Source organism: Salmo trutta, chromosome 5 (genome assembly GCF_901001165.1).
Source record: "Salmo trutta chromosome 5, fSalTru1.1, whole genome shotgun sequence".
Taxonomy (NCBI): Eukaryota; Metazoa; Chordata; class Actinopteri; order Salmoniformes; family Salmonidae; genus Salmo; species Salmo trutta.
The window spans coordinates 10,506,634-10,532,810 of NC_042961.1; the positions used below are offsets into that span (position 1 = coordinate 10,506,634).

Below are 26,177 nucleotides of genomic sequence, written 5' to 3' on the forward strand. Positions count from 1 at the left end.
CTCTACAATAAATAGGCGCATTCACAAGTGATTTGCATTAGAATTTTTCACAGCTCATCTTGTACTCCAGACAGGTCTGATTTTCTGTATTGTCTTCCTCTTTTTTAGTGTCTTTGTGTGGAAATGCCTGTAAACCAGAGCCTTTTCTCCACAACCATCCACTAACATGCACCCAGACTCCTTAGCCCACCGCAGTAAGTCTTGGATTCCGACAGGAATGCAGCCAGGATCCCAACGCCTCAAGTGTCTGGCTGCGGTCTACCTTTTTGCCTGCAACTGTCTCCCCATCCTTAGAACAACACCTGGGGATGGGCAATACGCTAATCACTGTACTATTAATTCAAGTCTAAGCATTAGGCAGAGCAGGTAGCTCCTTTTCTAACAGGAAACCACTTTGAAGTAGATTTTTTTGCCACTAGAAAATGTTTGACTTTCTGGCCTAACATGAAATGGCAGTGTTTACATTCACATCTGCTTTCAATGAAGGACACATGAAAGCAGGTTGCCATGCCAGTTATTGATTTATATTTAAACCATTGATAATGTCTGGGATTCAATCAAATCGCGCATTGTTGACAATGCAGCTTTTAAAGGCAATGTTCCCGCGTTTGAGGCGATTGCATGCACAGTAAACGCTGCAGATGTCAGCTCAATTGCAAATTACCTTTAAATGCCGCATTGTTGACAGCGCTCCACGGATTAGGGGCTCTATTCAATTAATATCGTGGAAATTCAGCAGCAAACCCAATATGGAATTGAAAGGCAATGTTCCCGCGTTGGCGAGGACTGCAGTCACAGTAAACGCTGCATATGTCGGCTCAATCTGAAATTCCCTTAATTTCTATTTCTATCTGTATCGCTACAGCAGTAGATTGAATAAAGCCCTACATCCTGGCCAGTGTAGAGGATAAAAGTTTTTTTCCCCCATAATTCATTTGAAAGTATTAATATCCTTAAGTGCCTTTATGAATATTTCTACTTGCGTTATATTTTTTTGCAGTTTCACGTTTGAAATTATTTTGTACACCTCTGGTGCTATTCGATTGTAAAGTTTCTCATTCAATATGCAGAAAGGGGCATTAGTTTGCTGCCGTTTATGCATACAACATCCAAAGTATAATGAGATGATGTAACATGTGACATAGTAAGTTATAATAGCTCTATTGAAAATATTTAAATGTTACTCTGTGATCTGATTAGGAAGCATTCTTAAAATGCTTTTAACTATTGTCAAAATGTTACTTAAATTTGTGAAATATCTTGGTGAAACATGCTTCCATATAACCATTGTGAAAAGATTCAACAGAAATAATGTTCATAGAACTAGTACACTGAAGCATTACCATATGTTTCAACCTTCACTTCCAGTAAGGGATTTCAACGGGGTGGCTTACATTTACATTTGTCATTTAGCAGATGCTCTTATCCAGAGCGATTTACATTCATCTTAAAATAGTTAGGCGAGAAATCAATCGTATCGAGTACATTTTTCCTCAAAGTAAGTGCTAAAAGGCTAAGTGAAATACAGTCCAGGAGACAGTGACCTGTCACACCAAAGCGGACTGTACAGTCTTAAACAAGCCCTGAACCTGGTTTCCCAAAAAAACCAGGCCTTGGTCTACTGTTGAACTATTATTCGTCTCGTTAATCCGCATCACGGAAATTCACTTTTACAGCGTGATCGAAATTTAAAGGCGGGAACATTTCCCGCTTTAGCGGAGACCGCATTCACAGTAAACTCTGCACATGTCGGCTCAGAAATTACCTTTACATTTCGATTGCGGAATGTGTAACACTTCAGCTTTACAGAATGAATAGCATCCTTAGTCTTGCTGTCTTTAGCCTGTCAGTCTCACTAATGTTTAGCTAGCAGTAATATGTTACTATATGTGCATTCTTTAAGCAGTATGGATTCCTGTTTACATATTTCTATTCATTTAATTTTTGTACAAGAGATTGTCTATCGTAAAATTATTTGTATCATATTGTAAATTACAAAAAAATTGCTCAAATGCATGAATTTATTTTTTAATCAAATGACATCTGATCGTATGAATGACAATGTTTTATACCAATTTATTGTGAGTGTATATGTGCAAATATTAAGTGTAGGTTAAGATTAAATGAGAATACCGAATTTGTCCGCAAACACTTGGGTATGACTCAAGGCATTGAGCTGTTTTGTCTTCCAACATTCTTTTCACTTTGTATTCTTAAATCACTGGATTAGAGCGTCTGCTAAATGTAATTTCACTGGCTATCAAATAATTCAAAAATGGAGTTACAAAATTGAGACATTACACGCCAAATGTGTACTACATCATGTAATGGAAGTATTTACTATGTATTAACATTCCTACATGCTATTTAGAACAGCTCAGCATACAGTAAATTCTTATGGGTTGGAAAATGTTAGTGACATCCTTTCCTATATGACCATGGGGTTGTTTTAGGCAGAGAGTTCTGTAACTATATCCTTGGCTACTTTTCTAAATCCTCCATCTTGCCTACTGAGAGAAAAAACATCCACAGTAATTCATCTATAAGCTTTATTGTAATTGTTTCTATTTAACAATGCATTCCACAAACAGTTCTCATAAGAGTTCATTACAATTGTATGAAGTATCATTCACAATTACTTGCATAAACAATGCTTGAAGTTTCCATGTTACATAATTTTGCAGCTTTAGATATTGGGTCCACAGATGGTATGCTAATTTTTTTTTGTCTTTAGTTGTTTGTAAACGTGTTCTTCCAGAGTTTAAATAGGCAGCTGCATGAGGTGAAATGATCATTAAAATGTTCTCAAAGTTCTAAATGTTTCTAGCTAGAAATACTCAGAAGCATGAAGTGCTATGGATTATCGCCCTGCTGGCATTAAAGACCATAGTCAAGCACAATGACACACGTCAACACCTTGTGTCAAGCACACTCAATAGCCACTGAAGAGAGCTAGAAGCTTTGAAACTACAGTCTATCAATAAAACAGTAAAATCACAAACACCACTAACTTTATCATACCAAATAACGACAGGTACTCAGGTTTCCACAAAGGTACCAATTAACCCTCCTTCATTACAAAAAAGACAATGCAATTCCAATTTCTGAACACTGCATCAAGGGAGAGAACAGATGAACCAGCTCATGGAACACAATTTTATTTCAAAACGCATCACTGGTCAGGTCCAAGTGCAAGATTAAAATAATATGCCTTATTTTTTTTCTTTCATATTCACACAAACTAGCATTTTAAGCCAGATAGATCAGCATGTTCAATTTAGTTCATCAAAAGTTGGGAACACTTGAGCTGGTGAATAATATATATTTTTTAAACATAACCCAGGTTGTTTCAGGGAACAAGGAATTATGAACTGAAAAGAGATTGAAAATAGCAGGGGTGCATGCCCCCCTCCCCCCCGCCCAGTGCCCTCCACCCTCTCATAGGAAGTCTCAGGGACTGGCTCATTTTCTTTTCTTTACTCTGCCTTCACACGCTTCAGTCCTGGGACTTTGGCCTGCACCCTGAAAGTGAAAGGCGGCACAGCTTTAGTCACAGACCATGTTTATACGCAGCTTTAAAAAAACCTCCAAAAAGAAATCTCATTCTGAGTAGAAACACCCTCAAGAAAACACTTCAATATAGCCTACTTATTATGTAGGCAGGAGTGCAGCTACGTAAAAACCAAATAAGGTACGACAGTCACAACTACACAATACCAACTTGTAAAAAAATATGAACTGTAATTATAAAAATCCAGCCAAAGGTTCATAGAAGTTTTTACAAGTGTTCAGGTAATTAAATCCTGGTTTTGAATGAAAATGAATTCAATACAAGGGGTGGGGTATACCTTTTGATAAAATGTGCATGTAAACACTGTTTGGATTACTTCAGTCAGGTGGAACACTTGTACACCTTTCATTTTTGTCTACAATAATAGAATTCTTGCAGAACCCATTAACAGTAAAATGATGCAATATAATATGTCTGATGAACAAAAACGTGCACAAAATGTTAAAGAGGTATAACATGAGGGATTTCATGTGACAGATTTCTTCTTCTCTTTTCCAAACTATTCAATAATGACCTTGTTTTTTTGCCACTGAATTTCATAAAATCAAATGATTCAGATATTTAAAATAAGTGTTTTAATTTCTGTATTTCCCTGACAGAAAGACATTGGAATGCAACACAGAGCATGCCTTAACACTGTCCCATTAGTGTCATTAATAGAAAAGGCTAAAGGGCTTCAATCACATTCCTCTTCCATACACACTTTCAATACTTGAAAGATTAATATTTGTCTGATTACATCACTGCCAAGATATTTACATTTTGTCCCCCAGTATTAACTTACTTCACAACAATGTTTGGGCCTCGACAATTGACATGGTTATTGAAAGAAAGTATTTGTTTTTGGATACCTACGTTTCTTCATTAAGACAATACCAATATATTTTTATTTCGTCCACTGGTATTTACTTACGTTGCAATAATGTCTTTAACCTGCTTGTTGGCCATACCCACGTAATGGTCAATCTGTACCTAAAATAAACAAAACAATTATTCTAGTGAAAAGCTCAGGTATAATACTTCTCCCTCAATTGGCTATGAAGTCAATTGATCGCGGCTACCGTCGAGAGGTGTGGGTGTTCTATGATTACTTCACATTAACTTGTTTGTTTTCATACATTTATCAGCTCATACCTTGTACTTCTCATAGACAATGGGGCAGCTAAACATTCCAACCAGACCTGGAGGGAGAGGGGAAAAATAAGATAATGTTCTACAACAAGGAGGCATTATTCAACCTGGCTCTGCTGCAATCTCTAAACAGTATCTTGAGGGCATGTCCCTTTATACCCAGAAGGGTAGATCAGATGCATGTCAAACTACTTAAAAAGTAAGCTGGCGGTTATAATGGGTGTCAGACCGAAACCTGTCAGTCAACCACTGTCTCTATACAGACTCGCATGGTATCCTGAAATAAATCCAGCTTAGGCCTGTTCCTGAGAGTATTACTGAGCTAATTACATGATACTGCTTCCCTAGGCACCATAGCAACAAAACATCATAAATGCCTTTAAGTTTTTAATGAGGATTTATAAAGCATCTTACCCAGAATAAAGAGAGTGAGTCCGTTGAACAAGGCACCAACATAGGTGAGAATCCACATCAGCACAGCAAACTGAATGGGAGAAGAATGACAGGTTTAATTTCAGTGTGTTTAAAACACTAGGCCAATATGTAGGAGAGCATTTTCCATATATTGATTAGCAAAGACATTCTATAACAATTTCCCTCAATGTAGCATATTCATTCCTACGGCATTTACAGACACTAGGTACTTTGCAGACGTAATCCAGGATCACATGCTTCCTTATATGGTAATATGCTAGGTGGATAGCCCCACTTTAAAAATGGACATGGTAGACAGAGCTCTTAAAATGATCAACTAAAGAAACTGTCTGAGAATCTCTGAACTGGAATCAAAACATCAACAAGCATTTATACCTTGTTGCAAATGTATAAATAAGGTCATAGTGGTGTAGCCAAAGTGATTTTGTTAATTTACGACATTTGGCAGAGGTTTACGATGTCACTATTTCCCTCTGCTCACAATAAATAGATGACACTTCATGAACCTTAATAAACCTAAATCGATGTAGCCAATGGCTCTGTTGAATGGGCAGAGGTCTAATTCACTGTAACCTCCAACAGTGCACATTTTTGTTGTAGCCCCAGACAAACATACCCAATTCAACTCAGAGGGCTTGATGATTAGTTGACAAGTTGAATCAGGTGTTCTTGTCCAGGGTTACAATAAAAATGTGTACTGTTGGGGGTACTCGAGGACTGGAGTTGGGAACCACAGCTCTAACAGAGGTCGGGCTAGGACCAAAGATACCCCCACCCACAGAGAGGGACCAGACAGGTTGGGAGGAGGGGGCTGGAGTGGCCTTAGCAGTGGACAGGGCAAGAGTTGAACTGGAAGGTGTTGACAAGCATGTAGAAACCTCATAGCGCTTAACAGCTGCTGTCTCCCCCTTTAAGACACCCTAGGGGTCACCCACTTCAGCCTGACTGTACATGGACAAAATGAAAGGAAAGCTCAAAGCCACTCATTTTACATGTGAACGTAATCATAGATTTAAGGGCAAATATTTTCAGCTGAAATGTCAGTAGCTATTAAGGCAGGGCTCCCCAACTAGCAGGAGGTCGTCAATTATTATCCTAACCAACTCTGAAATCAAATATGGGCTTGCAGGTCACGAGTGGCCGTACCTCCTATAGAAGCACTATATTTTCATGCAGGAGGTTGGCCTACATCCTTAAAAATCTTCAGTTGCATAAACACTCACCTTTAGGGAATCCACCAGGTCTTCAACCAGGAAGAGGCGACGCAGCTCGGTGACTGTTGTGTTGAACCGTGTCAGAACGCAGTCGCTGTACTTATGGACAGTTTCCTCTGACAGAGCCACATCCTGATCCAGGTACAGCCTGCAAGACAAAACATGAGCGATCGACCTACATATGTTGCAAGACAAATCAAGAATCCAAATATGGTGCCTTAACACTAATAACAATATGGAGAACGTAATCACAAAACATGGGTGAAGGGTCTACAATAACCTCTGTAGCCCACACAGGTTGTCGAGGAGAATAGTTAGCCTTTTTCTGTTTGCATGCAAGATTGATTTCTTAAATGCAAAGCCAAGAACCGGCTTAGTTATGACTTTCTGAGCACCAGTTATTTTGATTGTAATCTTAAACCCAGCTAATTCAAATCTTTACAAGTGGTTAGTGAGAACTCATAAGGCGGCTTTGAGCCACTGCCAGGAACGGGGATAACCTGAGTAGCAGCTCTGTTTGTGCGACTGAGTGGCAATGTTTACTCTCAAATAGTAGCCATGTCCCTTTCTCCCTTAACTTCACTAGGGTAGGGGGCAGCATTTGGAATTCTGGATGAAAAGCGTGCCCAAATTAAACTGCCTGCTACTCGGGCCCAGAATGTAGGATATGCATATTATTAGTAGATCTGGATAGAAAACGCTGAAGTTGCTAAAACTGTTTGAATGATGTCTGTGAGTATAACATAATTCATATGGCAGGCAAAAACCTGAGAAAAACCCAACCAGGAAGTGGGAAATCTGATGCTTGTAGTTTTTTCAAGTGATTGCCTTTACAGTATACAGTGACTTAGGGTTCATTTTGCACTTCCTAAGGCTTCCACTAGATGTCAACAGTCTTTAGAACATTGTTTCAGGCTTCTACAGTGAACAGAGAGCGAACGAGAAGGCCTGGAGTCAGATGAATGAGAGAATGACATGAGTTCAGTGGCGCGCGTTCACATGAGGTAGCTGTGTTCATTACATTTTTTGAAGACATTGGAATCATCCGATTGGAATATTATTGAAGATTTATGTTAAAAAGGCCCTAAAGATTGATGCTATACATTGTTTGACATGTTTCTACGAACATAAATATAACTTTTTTTTACTTTTCGTTGTGAAATTTTCAGCACGCTTCCTACATTTGGAGTAGCTTACTGAACGCGCTAACAAAAAGGAGGTATTTGGACATAAATGGACTTTATCGAACAAAACAACATTTATTGTCGATCTGGGATTCCTGGGAGTGCATTCTGATGAAGATCAAAGGTAAGTGAATATTTATAATGCTATTTATGATTTTAGAGGACTCAAAAATGGCGGGTATCTGTATTGCCTGATGTTTTCTGAGCGCCGTACAGCAGTTGCATTAAGGAGATGTTTATCTATAATTCTTTGAATAACAGTTTAATATTTTATCAACATTTATGATGAGTATTTTTGTAAATTGTTGTGCTCATTCACCGGAAGTTTTTGAAGCAAAAACATTTCTGAACATTACGGGCCAATGTAAAAATAAAAATGGGTTTTTGGATATAAATATGAACTTTATCAAGCAAAACACACATGTATTGTGTAACATGAAGTCCTATGAGTGCCATCTGATGAAGATCAAAGATAAGTGCTTAATTTTAGCTGTATTTCTGTTTTTTGTGACACCTCTCCTTGCTTGGAAAATGGCTGTGTGGCTTTTATTCTTTAGGCGCTGTCCTAACATAATCTAATGTTTTGCTTTCGCCGTAAAGCCTTTTTGAAATCGGACAATGTGGTTGGATTAAGGAATAGTGCATCTTTAAAATGGTGTAAAATAGTTGTATGTTTGAGAAATTTGAATTATGAGATTGTTGTTTTGAATTTGCCGCCCTGCTATTTCACTGGCTGTTGGGAGTGTGTCCCGCAGGTGGGACGCTAGCGTCCCACATACCCCAGAGAGGTTAATAGCTGAGAATACATCCACTACTGCAACCCATCAAATCAAGTGATGCCCACTTCTCCTGAACAGCTTTCAAGTCAATGTTTTACTCCAACAGAATCATCTATCAATTAGACAAGTAGCTAGATTAATGTTCAAATGGAAAATTCCTATAACAGATGTGGGGTTTCAATTCAGATTGAATTTCATTTAATTGACAATTCCTGAATTGACTAAATGGAATTATCCTAAAACCCTGTATAGATGCATACTCTTTGGAAACACTTCCTTGGTATATTGATCACCGTTCCATGATCTTAGTGGTTAGCGCGTTGGGCCAGTTACCGGAAGGTTGCTGTATAGAATCCCCGAGCTGACAAGGTAAAAATCTGTCATTCTTCCCCTGAGCAAGGCAGTTAACCCACTGTTCCCCGAAGACTTGGATGTCAATTAATGCAGCCCCTCTGATTCAGAGGGGTTGGGTTAAATGCGGAAGACACATTCCAGTTGTAGAACTGACTAGGTATCCCCCTTTCATATTCTTCTAATGGGCCCACAAGGCTGCGGTATTAGAAATGTAAGCGAGACGTCAAAGTTACTCTGCTAGGCATCCTAATCTTCCTCTTGGAAGTAAGGCATGTATGATGTAATAGAATATATGGATGTTGTCTGCAATATGTCATAGCATGTATGATGTAATAGAATATATGGATGTCTGCAATACATCATGGTGTAAATTGAGAAGTGGGTTACTCACTTGAATGGGTGCCCTTCATCAGACTTCTGGATGGCCTGCAGGATCCCCTTGTATATCCTGAAGCAGATGGTGACAGAGAGGAGAGCCAGACCGATGTAGGAGGAGACACTGACGATGCTGCACAGTGTCAGGGAGAGCAGCAGGGAGAGGCTAGCGCCAAACACCACACCCGAGGTCTTGACATCGCGCCAGTACAGGAGCTCTACCACTGCAGGGGAGAAGGAACAGGGTCAGATAGCTGCAGTGCATGAGAAAAAAAGAAACAAAAAGGTCTTCCTTTCAACACATTATGCTATATCATGGCGGTGATGTGGAGATGGGATGAATCAGGGAGAAATCTATGAAAATCTTAGCTCCTAGCCACATGTATGGATACGTGCAATTCAATAAAAGGAAATCCTGGGTGTTTTAGTTTACTGCTGTACCAGTATAGCACTGCAGGTAATCGTCCATTCATAGGAGTCATGTTATTGGCCTAGCGCCCATTTCTGTGTGAAGATTGGGTGACAGGGTGGGGGTTGGCTAAAATTACAGAGCTGGGGACAGGACAGACCCATGCTTGTGTTTCACCATGAATTCCTAGCAGGTCAGTGTACAATATTAGACGTGAAACAGACGATTTCAAAAACGTAGGCTAGCCAGCAAGCTGACATTATTGGAGTCTGCAATGTGAAATGACTTAGCAGGCTGCCAGATTTCAAATGGCTTAACAAGTGATGAATGAGCTTATAGTTGAAAACCTAAATCACATTTGACAAGTTTCTGCCAAAAATGATCAAGTACGTGATACCAAAGCAACGACTTTTGTTGCATAAATGTGATTGAATTGATATGATCATACAGCTGACAATTAAAAAGTCGAATGCCAAAAACACTGCAGGACCAAGACCATAAGCTGCATCGGCAGTTTTAGCCAGCCTAGGGACACACTTGACTGTCAAAAGTCACAATGGTTCTTGAGAGGCATCAAATCAGAGGTACAAGTCAGACAATCAATACCCTTAGCTTAAAAATGGACCACGTCGTGCGGTGTCGGTTTTTGGGCAAATGAAAAGCTAACTTAAGCTAGCTTGGCTACATGTCTTTCCATACATAGCTAGCTAGCATATTAGCCTTAGCCGGTTAGCTGGCCAGCCCCAAAATGTGCATCACCATGGCCCTTGGTCTATAATGTTGCTAGCAATATTAGCTAACGTGCAATCAATAAAAACGTGAAGGGGTCCGAACGTGTCTGTCTAGCTACACATGGTAAGCATGCACTAGCATGAGGACCTAAAAATAGACCACGCATCATCAACAACGCTGATCTGATCCTATAAACACGCCATGTTTTAATCAAGTCCTTCCGTATACATCTCCATATTAGTATATATACACACTCGTCTTTAATATATCCATAGGGGATATAGATAAACAGGGAAATGGCATTGAATCGTCCATAACGGCATATCGTTCTCAGCCCAGTGTAGCCCCCATAAAGAAACGTCAGTAGCGTGCCACGCACAGCTCAATTCCTACGCATCTGCCTCCCACCAAAGCATTTGTCAAGCCAAGTGGTTAATTAAAATTGCAATGCAATCGAATATAAATGTGATATGAAAAAAGCAGCATCGTAAACAAGAGCATGACAGCACTAACCCCGTTTGGCATCCATCTTGAGCCTCCTCGCATTCAGCACCAGCTCAGCTGCGCGAGGGAGAGCGAGGCAGTTCACCTCCTGCTCGGTCGATTTGAGGTCTAATTGTATGCGCAGCTCTGCAGCGCCTCAGCCCTTAATACTTAACCCATAATACGTTTCAATACATGACGAATGCAAATATGTGAATTACCTTTTCTACAATTCGGGTGAAGTGTGGTAAAGCTTGGCATGAATAATCTTTTGGTTTCAACACAGAATGAAAATTGGGGAGTAGGAGGTGTGGTAAATGTTACGTAACTCCGCAAATGTTGACCAGCTCAAATCAACAACAGTGCATCTTGCAGACATACAAAGCCAGATCAAATCTAAAATTAGGAGTAACAAAGCTATATTCCAACAAATGCAGAAACTGACCAGAGGCAGTTTGCAATTTATTTAAATACAACCATTTGAAGCTGTGGACCAATATTTAGCAACTAGTGTCTGACAGTGATTTCATGTTAGTAGGAACAGATTTTTGTAGCCCTAATGCCCCAGTTGGAACCAGTCAATCTCTTGAGTCACAATACATGCCCAATGGAAATCAATTCACCCTTTATCATATTCAAAGAAAAACGAGAGGCCTATGCTTTTGCCTTGCTACCCAGACTCCTTGCTCCGGCCTAACCTAACATGGCAGGCGTAGAAAGAAGCAGAGAGTGGAGTTTCCACTTCCGTTTTTACAAGGGAAACAGAAGTCATGTTGAAAATACTGTATCCCTGAAAACCGGATGTTAGCGTAGGCTAGCTACAGCCAAACGCTACACCTAGGGGTCTAAACCTAGGGGCGCTACATCACAAGATTTACGGGAACGCTTGCTGAACAGACCAGGCCGGGGTTTGAGAAGTCAATGAGAGAAGTCAACAATTCTTCCTTAGTTAAGTAGTTGAACATGTTATTACTCCAACCCCGTGAAAGTGACAAACTGATACGCTTTCATTTTGGTAAAAAAAAAACAACTTAATCTCAAAGGAATGTCTTTGATTTGACAGACTGCACATGAGCAGTTCGCCGCAAGACGACTGTAAGACCCAGTGTCGTGTTTCTACACATAAGCTTTGCTAGCTAACGTCGCCATGACATCGCCTACAAGTGTGACCAAAGATTTCTATTGGAAATGTAGTTTCTGCCCATCTTCATACCGTACTGTCTTTGGCTACACCACCCACGGGAGTCTGGATCGGAGTACCTTGTCAACCCTTCACCGAATACGAAAACATTCGGGCAGTCTGATTGGTCCAGAAACCAATGGGTCGGCCCAGAGCCCGAACACACGTGGGTAATGCGGCGGTTCGTAAATTTGCCATTGGGTTTGATACCCAGAACGGTTGGAGACGGTCTAATGACTGCAGTCGCAGACTAAAGTGTGTAGAGAAGTTGTCAGGTCACCTATGCTTGCCTAATAAAACTACTACACTAATGTCATTACCTTATCCGATAGTGGCCAAGTGCCTCTTTCATGCTTTACTGATAGTGCTCAGCTAGATAGTAATTGCGAGAATGGATGACATACCATTTAGTCAAATAGAGTTGACACAGAGGCCCTTTGTTGCAATGTGTGCCGATTGCCATGCTCCATCCCAGAATGATGCAAAGGCAGCAGCACATGACAATCAGCAGATATTAGCACAGCCCCAGCACCAGTGTGATGCTTAGGCAACCCATGTCCCAGTCTGATCTGAAAGCAGATGGCTATAGCTGGGCCTGGAAAACACTAGAAGACCTCTTCTGCCATAAGCCACATGGATCATCTGGTGCTTGCCATATAGGTTAAATGTGAATCCATTTAAAAACCTGAGGCTACTGACCACTGTTTTGCACATGCTGAACAATTTACTTCTATACACCTTTCTAACACCTCAAACTGTAGGGCTGAAGGCTGGCCCTGCATTCAGCATGCACTTTTGTCAGAGGGGTTAGAGACCCTCGGGAAGAGACTGGTGAGTCACCTCCAGGCTGCATGGAATCATTAGACAATGTAATCTCACTTTCACTTAACGCCCCTCCTCCCACCATGCACCTTTGGACAGACTTCCTCCCGTCAGCACTACTCTGACCAAAGGTCATCTGCCAGCAATCCAGAGGGGGGAAAAAAGCATTTTAAGAGTGCCTCTTACCAACAATCGGTTATCTACGGACAGCTACTCATTCATAGAGTAAATGATTTGCATGATTGGATAGGACAAGCAACCTCCAACAACCCACTCAAAACTACCAAAGTAATTTCCAGTAACATCCTACGACTGTCCACAATACCTGCTCATTGTTTAATAACTACCATCTAAAAACAAATGGACTACTTTCCATTTCACAAATGAAATGTGTCTATAGAACCCTGCCATCAGGGCAAAATAAAAAAAACGAAAAGGTTGCCGCAACAGTAAAATAAGGAAGAGGGATACCCTTGTCTTTCCACTGTGGCGGAGGCTGGGAGTCTCCGTTTTCAGTTTTTCCGTTTTCCATGATAGAGACGCTATGTAGGCATCAGCAGGGCATTCCAGACAGCGTGCGGTGTGTTGGCCTGCAGTCGGGTGGGGTGCGGGGACCGAGGTGGAAGATGGGGGGGACAACCAAACCTTCCTCCTGTGAGACTGCAGTGTTCCTTGTCTCGCTCTCCCTTTCTCTGTCTCTTCCCCTCCCTCTCGCCCCTTCTCTCAGGGTGTACGACTGAGGTCAGCGGACTGTCTGCTAGCACAGAAAACGTCTAATGCTCTGACGCAGCAGCTATGAACTTCCCCCGCCTCCCTCCCCCCTACCTCCCAGAGAGATACTCTCCCTCCCCTTGTGCAAATGTACACGTGTTTTTCCCTCCCCACATATGACAAATCAGTGAGTAGATGACTCCACCCAGTGGTATAGTGGTGCCTGGAGAAGTAGGTATGCTCGAATTTAGCTCAATAATTCCCAAAGGCCCAGTGAAGGTGCCCTGTGTATTTCCCTTTTGTTTTTTCAGGTTCACTCTCAAATCACACTTTAGACAAAAACGACAAATTGGATGTTCTAAATCCATAACGCTTAAACCATATAGACCATTTTGTAGGTCTGGAAAAAATGTAAATCGTTTTTTGGGAGGGTGTAGTTGCCCTTTAATTCAGTTCCACACCTAGCAAGAGACCGTTTGGCTAGAAGTGTTTCTGTACAACAATGTAGGCCTACAGTGTACATGTGATGGCAGTTAGCAAAACAAATGCACTCCCGATTGATAGAAATCATATCGTTCTGCCAGGTAGGCCTACTTTGCAGTCAACATTTAATTGGTTAGCTTTATTGGGAACAACGTTACATTTTTATTCAAACAGTGCATGATGACTGCATCAAAGATTCAACCAAGACTACGGACCAAACCTTTTCAATAGATACTGGTAGATAAGTTGAAACATCTTTCCCATCTACCCTACCAGCTACCGATGTCATTCTTCTGTGAGCCACTCCATGCGACAACCAGTTGACAGCTGCGCCCTCTTGCTGCCTGACAGATGATATTCCACTGAAATTTGGGCTGTGTGAGTGGCTCGCAATAGCACACATTATATGACCAAAAGTATGTGGACACCTGCTCTTTGAACATCTCATCCCAAAATCATGGGTATTAATATGGAGTTGCCCCCCCTTTCCTGCTGTAACAGCATCCACTCTTTTTCGATTGTTTTCCCCTAGATGTTAGAACATTGCTGCGAGCACTTGCTTCTATTCTGCCACACAAGCATTAGTGAGGTCGGGCACTGATGTTGGGCGATTAAACCTGGTTCACAGTCTGCGTTCCAATTCATTCATTGTCTTGCTGAAACAGGAAAGGGCCTTCCTTAAACTGTTGCCACAAAGTTGGAAGCACAGAATCGTCTATAATGTCATTGTTTGCTGTGGCGTTAAGATTTCCCTTCACTGGAATTAAGGGGCCTAGGCCGTACCATGAAAAACAGCCCTAGACCATTTCTCCTCCTCCACCGAACGTTACACTTGGCACTATGCATTCGTGCAGGTAGCGTTCTCCTGGAATCCGCCAAACAGATTCGTCCGTCGGACTGCATTTCCACTGCTCCAGTGTTCAATGGCAGCGAGCTTTACACCACTCCAGCTGCCGCTTAACATTGCGCATGGTGAAAGGGAAAGGGGGATACCTAGTCAGTTGTCCAACTGAATGCCTTCAACTGGTGCGGGGGACTGCCATAATCGACATCCACGTCTTCGGCGCCCGGGAACAGTGGGTTAACTGCCTTGCTCTGAGGCAGAACAGATTTTTACCTTGTCAGCTCAGGTGATCTTAGGCTTGGGTGAGGCTGCTCGGCCATGGAAACCCACTTCATGAAGCTCCTGACGAACAATTATTGTGCAGACGTTGCTTCCAGAGGCAGTTTTGAACTTGGTAGTGAGTGTTGCAGAGGACAGACTATTTTAACGCGTTTCAGCACTCGGCGGCCCCATTGTGTGAACTTGTGTGGCCTACCACTTCGTGGCTGAGCCGCTGTTGCTCCTAGACGTTTCCACTTCACAATAACAGCACTTAGTTGACCAGGGCAGAAATTTGACAAACTGACTTGTTAGGTGGCATCCTATGACTGTGCCACATTGAAAGCCACTGAGCTCTTTAGTAAGGCCATTCTACTGCCAATGTTTGTCTATGGAGTTTGCATGACTGTGTGCTCGATTTTATACACCTGTTAGCAACGTGTGTGGCTGAAATAGACGAATCCACTAATTTGAAGGGGTGTCCACATACATTTGTATATATTGTGTATTTCACATGCTTTGCGATTGTGTAGGCTACTTTGTGCATGATGTCTCTGTTACACATAACGGATATGGCGTATACACACTAAATACTTTTTTGAAAGGGTATACGGCGTACACCACCCAAAGTTCTATGTAGTTACTACAAACGCATAGATTAGATAGACAATCCCTAGACTACAGAGTGTGTACTGTCACATCTTCATAAACTGTATCATATCATCAATCAGCCAAACAATTAACACATCTGGTCATCTCAATCAAACCTCATCAGAAGTCGAAATTCACATAAGAAAATAGTGATTGTTGTATTAGTCCACTAGAGGGCACCGCTCATTTCATTTAAATGTCTGCCTAGGTTTACACTTAATTATAATTTCAAATTATTCATAATGCGTTAGTGCTTTTATTAAGTCTTTCAGAGAGTTGACAAATGATCACAGCTCCCCAATGTATAGTCACGCTCAGCACTTGAGCTGGAGTCAATAGCAGGTACCGTACAAGGTACATTTTTCTAGAATAAGGGTGTAGTCGTACTGAAGAAAGAAGATGGGTGAATGATTAATCATACAGTGTGGTCGGTCACTACAGATCTGTGGATTCGAACACACAATCTCACTAAGGGGGTTTTGCGAATGAGATGGCAGGGGTGGTGGTGTTTCAGATGGTATTGCATATCCGGTCGAACAAATAAGAGAACACTTGCTGACAAGCTCTATTCATCGGCTGGTGTCGCAATGCAGGGAGGGAGATACCTCGCACACTGTCTTGGGGCCCGCCAGCCTGGCTCAGAGCAATGTCACAATCAGATAAATAAATCTCTGTACACTGATATCGGTGCCTCGTGTGCATCACTGGGTAAATAACCAGCAAGATACAACTGAGCCATTCATCTGTAAAGGCTAAAGGCTATTGCTTTCATCTTCATTTATGTTATTTCAAGCAATCATGCAACAACAAAAATACGTTCTAAAGTACTATATCTTAAGGGCACTGCCCCAGTGAGGTAAACCGTACTAAACATCTGGAATTGTTTTGCTTTAACACTGCCCTTTTCACTGAGCTGTTTTTTTCATCTGGACATGGGGGCTCAAAGGCTATGAGGCCTATAAGGAGATCTACAGTTTCAGCTTCATATCTCTGGTTATTTTCAGTAGGGCTAAAACAAGACTGCAGACAGAGGTAATCTAATTCCACAGAGCAAAAAGCTCTGGGCAAACTAAAACCACTGGGGGGTGAGCAAGACAAAGGCAGGCTTGCAAACTGCCACGCCCTGTTCCATGTGAGGTTTCCACTAGTCAAAATTGGCTACAAAAAAAATGCTTTTTGGTCTTAATTTAAGGTTAGGTATAAGATTAAGTTTAAAATAACATTTTAAGTAGATAAATTGTAGAAATGGGTGTTTAGCCATAATTATGACTTTTTGGCTGTGTTAACTAGTGACTACCCATGTGAGGGGCAGTTCTTACCAGGCCCCATTGGCCAGAAGGTAAATGAATCCTTGTAGATAAGTTTATTTTCTGACCAGGCGTATTATGAAAAACGTAATAACAGGCATTCAAATATTACTAGATGGCTGAATTGTATGATATACCTTAATGAGAAATGGGATTATACACTGCTTGGTCACTTCCTATAAATATATTATGTGTCATGTCAATGTCCTTTTAACGTAATCTCTTTGTAACATAAACACCCCCCCATTACACATTTATATTCCATTTCTGTACAGTGAAGTCATGAGAAATTAATTCTGTACTTACCACATGAAGAGGATAGATTGCAAAATACAATGACAAGATTTAAGACACTGAAATGTACTAATGGGGGGGGGGGGGGGGGAGAAATTAACTACTGAATATGAAAACCAAGATCATGAAACCAATCTCATGCCAACACATGCTCACACAATTGTAATGGTTAATAAAAATATGTAAAAAGGGACGAGGCAGAGAAGGTGATGTAAAAGATGTGAAAACTGTGCATGGGAGAAAAATGAGTTATGGGCGGAGCTAAACAACGACCAAGGAGAGTGAAATGACGACGCATCAGTGCAATGGTGACGAACTTCCATGCGGAAATTACCTGCTTCTGTGCTCAGGTTGGGCATCTGAGCAGTTTTGGGGCCCTCTGTGTCCTTAGCGAGCATCTCCGGTTCGCGAACTGGCGAGTGGATGAGAGGGGCCTGAGACGCAGGCTTGTTGATATCATCCTTCTCCAGGTCGGCCTTACCCTTCTCCAGGTCCGCCTTACCCTTCTGGGTAAGTAGGAGGTAAGCGCTCTGACTGGGAACTTCTTCCTGAACTTCTGGGGCTACATTTGCAGAAGTCACATCCTTCAGCCCAAAGCTCATGTCATCATCATCATCGTCGTCATCCATACTTAGCTCTGGTGCCTTGGCAAACTTGGCACCATCAAATGCTTCTAGAAACTCCTCCATCACACCCCTGGGGGGCCTTTCGATGAACTCAAACTCTTCCGAGGAGACTTCAGGCTCAGAGTTCTCCTCTACTGCCTCTGGCTCTTCCGCTTTCATGTCATCCTTCTCAGTCTCCACTTGGAAACTTGCAGGATTCTTGGCCATTGCTTCCAGAACAGGGGACAGAGAGTCTGCGGACGGACTCTCGGAATCAGAATCTTCAGGGGTCTTTCTAGTCTGGATATTAAGAGGCTCTAATTTGTTCACTATTTTGGGTGAATCTTGACTGGAAAACATCCAATCTTTTTGTTCCATCTGGACAGGTTCTTTGCTCTGGGGTGAGGCCCCTGCCTCCTTTACAAGGTCAAAGGCACTAAAGCCTTTATCTTCAGTCTTCACCGCTAATCTTGCTTCAGTCTCCTCAGTCAGCTCCTTTAGCAGTAAAGCTTTGGAATCGAAAGCAAAGGGATTTGTGGCTGACAGAGTGACAGGGACAGTGGGTGACTCAACTATCTTCCGGACAGGAGCAGGGCTCGGCTCAGTGCTTCCTTCAGAAGAGCCAGAGTCCACTTTGTCAGGGTTCAGAGGGAAGGGCTTTAAGATATCTGGGAGAGATGGAGGTGCAGAGTCTTCGCTCTCTTTTGGGGTGGTTGAGAACTGATTGAGTGGCTCCATGAGTGAGTCCGCAGCCATCTTGACAGACACGTACGTTTTTGTCTCATCATAATATGATGGTGGGCTGCCATCTTGGGAGTCTCCAGCCTGGCCATACTGGACCAGGTCTGGAGTGGGACTCTCAGACATTTTAGCTGCCATGCTGTCAGAAGTGGTATCCCCAAAATGGGAGAACCCAGCATCTGCTACAGGGGAGAAGCCTTGGAATGGATTCTTCTTCAACTCAAACATTAAGTCATCATCTGGTTGGCCAAGCATATCTGGCACATACCCAGAGGAGCCTCTGGAGGCTGAGTCCTTGGAGAACATATCCATGGAGGCCCTTGTGTTCTCTTGAGAAGCTTGAGATGGAGAATCCCAGTGTTCTATTGGGGTAGAGGAGGCAGGTGCAATGTAAGATTCAGGGGTCATCGGTGGATTTTGGGGGGACTGGGAAGGAGTAGCAGACCTGACTGAGCTACAAATCTGCTCTTCAGGAGAGACAACCCCACTGTCTTCACACAGAGACTTGGGCCTTACATCTCTCTCCGAGCAAATGTTTTGATCATGTTTACTTTGAGTGTAGGAAGCAGCTTCTAACCCTTTCACGATATCCTCATCGTTCTTAATAAAGCCTAATCTGGTGTTACCCTCTTCATCACAAAGCATATCCTTGGTCTGTATTTTGGGAGGCTCAGTTGAAGGCCAAGAAGAGAAGCCCAATGGAGCAGACGTTGGATTTGGACTCTCTGACAAAGAGAGGTCCTCCAGAGAGTCAGGAGAGTGAAGAGGAGAGAGGGGGGAGATGGGAGCAGGGGAATCACCCTTCTGCCCAAGTTCTTGAGTAGAGAGGGAAAATGCAATACATCAAGACACACTCCATTCCTTCAGTGCTAGCAAGCCATGCTGGGCAAGCCCTGCCAGCATTCTGTAGAGGTAAGGTGGTGATTCCCATCAGATAAATCTCAGAGGTATTGTCTGGCATGCCAAAAAATGCAAAACCAGTTATGAACATATTTTTTTCTAAGACAACCCTGTGTAATGTGTCAATTTAGTCACTTAACGTGGGCGGAATCAATGAGGGGAATCATCACTTATAAACCTCATGAATTTGTAACTATAAAGTTAGTTTCTTCTGTCATATCTACAGTAAGTGGACTTTGGTCACAGGGATTCACAATACAGGATCATACAAACAAAAGACACTTTCCCCCCCCAAATGCATATCCTATGAAAACTATTCCTTAAACTTGGCATGCATTTCACAGACAGTCAAAATGTAATTCAGGTATAAAGGAACGAACTGAAAAAGAAGATGCAGGAGGGTAAAGACACAGCCAGCAAAGAACTTGCCTTTTGGGAATTGCATCAGAGGTTGAAGCGGAGTAGAAGGAAGAAAATGTTCATCTGAAAGAGAGACGGTAGCAGTGTGAAATGGACAATACCAGTAGTTGAGAGGAGGATAATATAAGTTTTACACCAGAGTAGAAAGTTATTCAAGCAAGACCACAATAATGTGAACCAGATCCTAACAGTGGGACACATTGCAGACACCCTCTCTGCACAGGCAGCTTAGAGCATACAAGACAGGAATAGATGTCAGGCATGCAACAAAGCCAGGGAATATGGTCATATTTTTGGCAGAAATACAGAACAATTTCCCTTTTCATGTAGCAGAATGAAGATTCGCCTTAAAAAGGAACAAGTGAAAAATAACCCAACAGAAACCATTTTCAATAATTTCCTATAATAAAAAGGGAAACGGCCTGTGCCATCTAGCCAATGGACATGGTCAATGGACAAACGACATGACAAATATTACAAAATGTTAATGTCAATCTTATTGCATTGCTAAACGAAGTAGAAAAAAAAAGTGCTTCTGGATCTTGTCTCCTTCTTTCAACCCTTGATTCCAGATATTAGGCCCAACTGTTTAAGACATTGGCCTAATAGCCGTGACTGACACACCTTAGCAGAGTATTAGGTGAGAGTTGGCAAAAAGATAGAAAGAGCACATACTCAAATCAAGACCATTTAATCAAAATGTGAAATGTTTAATTGCATAAATCTTGTAATTTGAGTAATTTGAATGCTATGAGCTAAATTTCAGCCAGATCACCACAATTTCAATATTCTCAATAGCCTGCCGATTAAGACGTCTTGGAATATTTCAGTAGGTCAAAAACAAAAATCATACTTGGTTGATTCAATGATCATGAATGGAACAATTGAAACTCACGAGTTGCAATCAACAACGCTTCTGAATAAATCATTAAAAAAGAGATCAAGCATTTACTCATTAAACGCCGGCAATATTTCTTATTACAAAATTAATGTTTTACATTGATTATTCCAATCTGTGGATTATTCAGATAAGACCAGTTCCAGGCCAGTTACCTCTCTTGTCTAGGTTCCAACGTTGAAGTACACCTAAAATTTAACCAATAGACATTATACATTAGCTATAACGAAATCCAAGATGCTCAAATTTTCTGTCCACCTGCTCTGCATAAGCTATAGGCCTTTATGGCAATGACTTTGCTTGAATAGTGTATTGTGGAACCCTAAAAGTTAGCCAACACTTGCCTCATAATGACCAATGTTCCCTCTAACAGGTCTGATGAACACAAACTGGAACGTTGTGAAAATTCTGTGCAACTTCCTACATTCCATGAGACTTAAAAATAAAAAACACGCAGGGCTTGACATTAACCCGTTTATCCACTAGGTGGTGACTGAAAATGTGTTTGACGCAAGAAACCACTTTACATCACATCTACTCCAGGACTGCTTATACATAGCCTAAACACAGTCCAGTTCAAAGTGAATGGCACAGATCCAAATATGGCAATGAACATTTGCATATAAGCCTACTGCAGCTCTGATTGGTTATGGTGCACCGGTCGGTGTAGAGTACAGGCCTGAGCAGTGCCTGTCAATGCAATGTGCTCGGCCTACAAGAAAATCTCTTGCAGTTAATTTTGCATACTAAGTCTGGCATTGTTCTTTTTGTTTCGGTGTATTACACTGAACGTGGATAATATGGTGTTTATTCGACCACATTTCCCACAGTAGAGCGAAACATTGATAGTATTAACTAAAGGGGAAAACTCAAGAAATGCTGATGTCCAATCTCATGCTTTTCTGTACAGGCGGATATTCTGTGTGGCAATCCGAGGTCGGATGTGCTGGCTACACGTATGGCAACTGCAATGGAAGTCATGTTAACTCTAGTCAAGCCAGTATGAGACATGAGAAGGGGGCCTTCCTGTTGGTGGTGTCTGATTTTAAATGGGGGAGGAAAACTCTTGCATGGCATCGACATGAGATGCAGTGGGATAATCCACCTGCTGCTATCTTCGCCAAAGAACACAATGGGTGTTTCTCAATATGCATACTACTGTGCTTCACGCATGCAGTCTGTAGCACGGCAGGGCTGAAGCATGAGTTCAAATCAAAGTATGCAAAAGGAGCACGGAGGGCACTTCTCGGATGCGTATTCCACTTGTTGCAAGCTTCAACTAAAAGTATGGTGAGAAATGTCACGCAACCACGTAAAAAGAACACCATTTCTTGAACTCGATGTTGGCCATTATTTGAGCTGAAGTGAGAGAAAAAAAACTCAGACTTCACATCTCATATGTTGCCTGCGAGCCACGAAGAATTGGCATCTACCTTGCGTTACATGGGCGTCAGGATATTTTTGGCTGTTTAACTAGCCGGCTAGCTAATTTATTATGATTCACATATAGTTAGCTGATAATTATGAAGTAAAACATTTGCTTGTGTGTGTATGTATATCTTGTCTCTATTGCCATGGTTGCAGAAGGTGAATGTTTTACTTTTGTTGCATACATATCCAGATGTTGCATACTACTTCGCGCAGTGATGCTGTCAGTGTGGTCGAAGCGTGAGAGTGTGGAGTATCCTAGTATGCATATTAAGAAACACCCAATGAATGTTTGCTGTCAAAACGCACTCCCTACTATAACATAACATACAGAAGAACACGCCTTTTGTCAAGAAACAGAGGTCTAATTAACCTGATACCATAGCAACTACAGCACCTAACCTAGCCAAGATACCTCAACTCCACAATGATTTTATACAGAGTTGAGCAAATACTAGAGCATTGCAGTCGATACTTCAATGTAAATACTTAAACCCTTACCGTGTACCTATGTTGGTCCCCTGTTGTTGCGTGCCATTGTTTGTTGAAATCCATACTTGTTCATAATAAAATACAACCAGACTGTTAACCTAATTTGTTGCTGTAAGATGGCAACAGTGCGCATGGCCAATTAAAACGCAACAAGGAAACAGTTGGTGGTTGTATTTGATTAATGTTTAATTCAAAAGTATGGAATAAAGCAAACATAGAAAGGCACTCAGAGGACAAACAGATATACTGGAAGAGTTTAAGACTATACATTTATGAAGTATTAAAGGCATAGCGAGTTGAAAGATTTTTTCAAAAACTCTAGTCTGCACAATATACTCTGGATGAAATCATTGTGGAGTGAGGAAGTTGGCTACACCTACACAGTGTGCCAATATATAAAAGTAGGCAAATTAATCAGTGCCCTGGTAGCTGACAAACCCAGCTGCTGTTGTGGTAAAGAGCGAAACATTCAGAGGTGGGGTAGGGGGTTATTCCCTTATCTCTACTTGCCCTTTGTAGGATATGGAGACTACAATACACAGCAAAACAGTGGGAGCAAACCCACCAGGCATGTCGGAGCCAGTAGGCCCATTTCCTGAACGTTTTTAGCATCTCTACTGTTTAACAAGTGTACACAAATTATTGCAGGAAACCAAAGTAGACTATATAAAGCATGCTTGTCCTCCCAAAATGAGAATTCGCTAGTCCGAAGACAATAGTAGGGCCTAAACCAATTAAATGGACAGTCATTCAACCAGGTCTTTGAAGCTAATGTAATGGTCTCCCAACCCCGCCCTGACTGTCTTGCCTAACATGGTTGGGAAAGTGGTTAGTTAGCTAGCCAACCAAGTTACAAACATTGCTCCCAACTAATGTTATTTTTCAGCCGAAATGGTTGGGAGTTAATAACATTAACCAGAAGGGTCAGATGGAAGATTTGTGTGAAAAACCAAAACATCGTGCGATGAAAAATGTTATCAGAAAAATAACGTTCGCTAGCTTACTTCCATTAGATAGCTAACGTGGTAGTTCCAGTTCACGAAAATAACTTGGCTATTTTGGGAGAAACAACTAAAACGGGAGTGGTCGATTTTAGATGATTCCTTTGTTACGACTAATACAAGCCATCTTGACTGAGTCAATACAGCGCCTACTAGCTAGCTAGGCTAGCGCAAACACCCAAACCAGGTCGGAACATGACAGTCTCAGAATTAATCTATGACCCAATGTGTTATCTTGTTAGCTACCATTGCATGCAATTTAAAATTACCACACTGTTGTATCACCTTTTTAATGGAGTTGTTGAAATAGGTACCTCAATTCTGCCAGTTCATTAACGTTATATTAGCTAACTAGCTACCTTCTTGCTGATGATTGTCACAGGTGGGCCGCATCGTCAAAGCTAGCTACCTCGCGTGATTGGCCATCACTAAAACACTATTTACTTCAGAAACGTTAGCTACCTAGCCAACTCTACCGGTTTGGCGTTTCGAACTATACCAATGGCAATGCCAGGGATTTGTTGTCTCGAGACGTCCACAATGCCCTGGCTACACACATTTCCTTTATTAAAAATGGTTGTCGCAGCAATCCCACATAGCTACGCTAACGTTCGTTAACTAGCTAGTTAACTGTAAAGGATTTTGCAAATAATAGTTAAGAAAACAAAAACGTCTATTTTAATCATGCTTTACCAAGAGACTGATTACAAAACCAGATTGTCTAAAAACGTTTAAAATAATTTACTACTCACGGGATGGTGCTGGAAGAGCCGCAATCGCTTCTTTCTCTGGAGCCGCTTCGGGGAGCACTTCTACTACTGGAGCGGATTCTACGACTGGGGCTGGTGCTTCTTCTTGAGCTGCTTTTGGGGGATCTGGCCTTATGAGTTCTGGCAAATAGTCTGCTTCCAAAGGATTGAGAATCACTGGTTCAGCTTCTGAAAATGTGTCAGTCACCTCTTCCTCCTGTTCTTCATCTGATGGAGTTATATCTGAAATCACCTTGTTTGTCAGTTGTTCCTTTGCTTCCTCCGTAAATTCTTTTAAATCATCGGTGTAAGAAGCCATGTGCCTCTCAATAGCATCCTGTGCTCCACCAACTAAGTCTACAATATCGTCTTTGCCAACTTTAGCTGTGGCCTCGTTGCCATAATGATTCTCGAATTGTCTGTAGCTTCTCATTTCGTCTTCGGACGGAGTTGTGGACGATACTACTTGTTCACTGTCTTCCATCTAATTGCCGGTTATCTGCGTAAAAAGTTAATACTTTGGAGGGCAAGTTCCCAAAATAACTAACTACACTCAAAAATTCCAAAATACCTCTAACAAACAATACAATCGTTGACTACCTTCAAGAGCTGAATAAACTAAAGTAACAGAAATGCGCCACGACCACTGCCACAGAACAATCCGCTCTCATGCGTCCTACCAGAATGTTGAAACCGAGAAACAAGATTTGAGTGACCAATAACTACCGAATAACCCTGAGCGATGCCACCTGTGACCAATACGTGTTTGTAAAAGTAAACTGTTCCCGCCCAGTAGATGGGGGAATTGCTGAATTTGTTAACACCCCTTTCTCAAACCTTGCACTGTTGGCCAAAATAGTTCAGGGTTGTGACTAGAGGGAGTACAGCTACGACCGGAAGTGACAGATATTTGTAATTAACCCTAACTATTTTCCTTACCTTAACCTATGTCTCATAACATGCCACGTTAATCATCCTAACTTGCTGTGTAAATTCTCCTAACCTGCTACGAGAAAGTAACTTCTGGATGTAGCTGTACTCACCCCTCTGGAAACATGGTTTTCATGCCACTTCGATACCGGTGTGACTTTTTCGTAGCAGGTAAAAATGTACACAGCAGGTTAGGAGACTGAGGTTAAGGTTAGGAAAAGAGTTAAGGTTCGAGAAAATGCTCACCTAACCTGCTACGAAAATCACTTTGTATCAAAGTGGCGTGAAAAGAGTGTGTCCCATACTCCCTCTAGTCAGAACCACAGTTTCAGGAACAGCATCTCCAGTCAGAACCATAGTTTCAGGAACACATGTTGGAATGTCAGACAGTCATTGGATGACCTAACATTACAGTTGCAGGAGACAAAGTTAAGTTTTTATGGAACACTGTTACATCACTTTAATTTACTCTTTAATCCTTGGCTGGACAGCAGCTCTTCCTACACATACACCAATCAAATGAACACCTCAAAACACTCTAAAACTTTCAGACACATGCTTTAGGTAATAAGCATTTTTGACTGCGTTGTTTGTGGATTATTATGTGGGTGCTCTGTGCTTTGTATATAGTGATATCCTAATTAATAATAATAATATTTAATTTGTAGAATGGATTTCCCAAGCTCAATTAAACCATTCAATTTAAAGGGCTGGCGCTGCAATTTTTTTATTTTTGCTCTGCAGTCTCCATTTTGGCATGCACAGGTTCATTTTCTAAGAGGTGTGTTGAAGCATG

General features: G+C 41.6%; 2 protein-coding genes across 13 annotated transcripts in view; one reads left to right on the forward strand and one right to left on the reverse strand.

Annotated features, from left to right (window-relative positions):
- Positions 1-2,814, forward strand: part of LOC115193641 (echinoderm microtubule-associated protein-like 6) — a 123,614-nt gene extending 120,800 nt beyond the window's left edge. For 4 of the 5 annotated variants that reach the window (XM_029752483.1, XM_029752482.1, XM_029752484.1 and 1 more), the window contains one exon: positions 109-133. In XM_029752483.1, the coding sequence (XP_029608343.1) occupies positions 109-133 (25 nt within the window). Of the gene's footprint in view, positions 1-108 lie in introns of all 5 variants that reach the window. The other variant, XM_029752481.1, reaches the window with a different exon arrangement.
- Positions 2,686-25,143, reverse strand: LOC115193644 (reticulon-4). Of its 8 annotated transcripts, XM_029752487.1 has the most exons (10): positions 24,455-25,143; positions 20,937-20,969; positions 19,893-19,946; positions 17,552-19,378; positions 9,060-9,267; positions 6,361-6,499; positions 5,117-5,186; positions 4,706-4,752; positions 4,485-4,543; positions 2,718-3,522 (listed from the first exon to the last, which is right to left on the reverse strand). In XM_029752487.1, the coding sequence occupies exons 1-10, from the start codon at positions 24,933-24,935 to the stop codon at positions 3,477-3,479; spliced, it is 2,964 nt and encodes a 987-aa protein (XP_029608347.1). In that variant the 5' UTR covers positions 24,936-25,143; the 3' UTR covers positions 2,718-3,476. The 8 variants fall into 8 exon arrangements, with proteins under 8 accessions (XP_029608354.1, XP_029608347.1, XP_029608348.1 ...); XM_029752488.1 differs by lacking the exon at positions 20,937-20,969; XM_029752489.1 differs by lacking the exon at positions 17,552-19,378 and having other exon boundaries at positions 24,455-25,132.
- Positions 25,144-26,177: the final 1,034 nt, after the last annotated feature.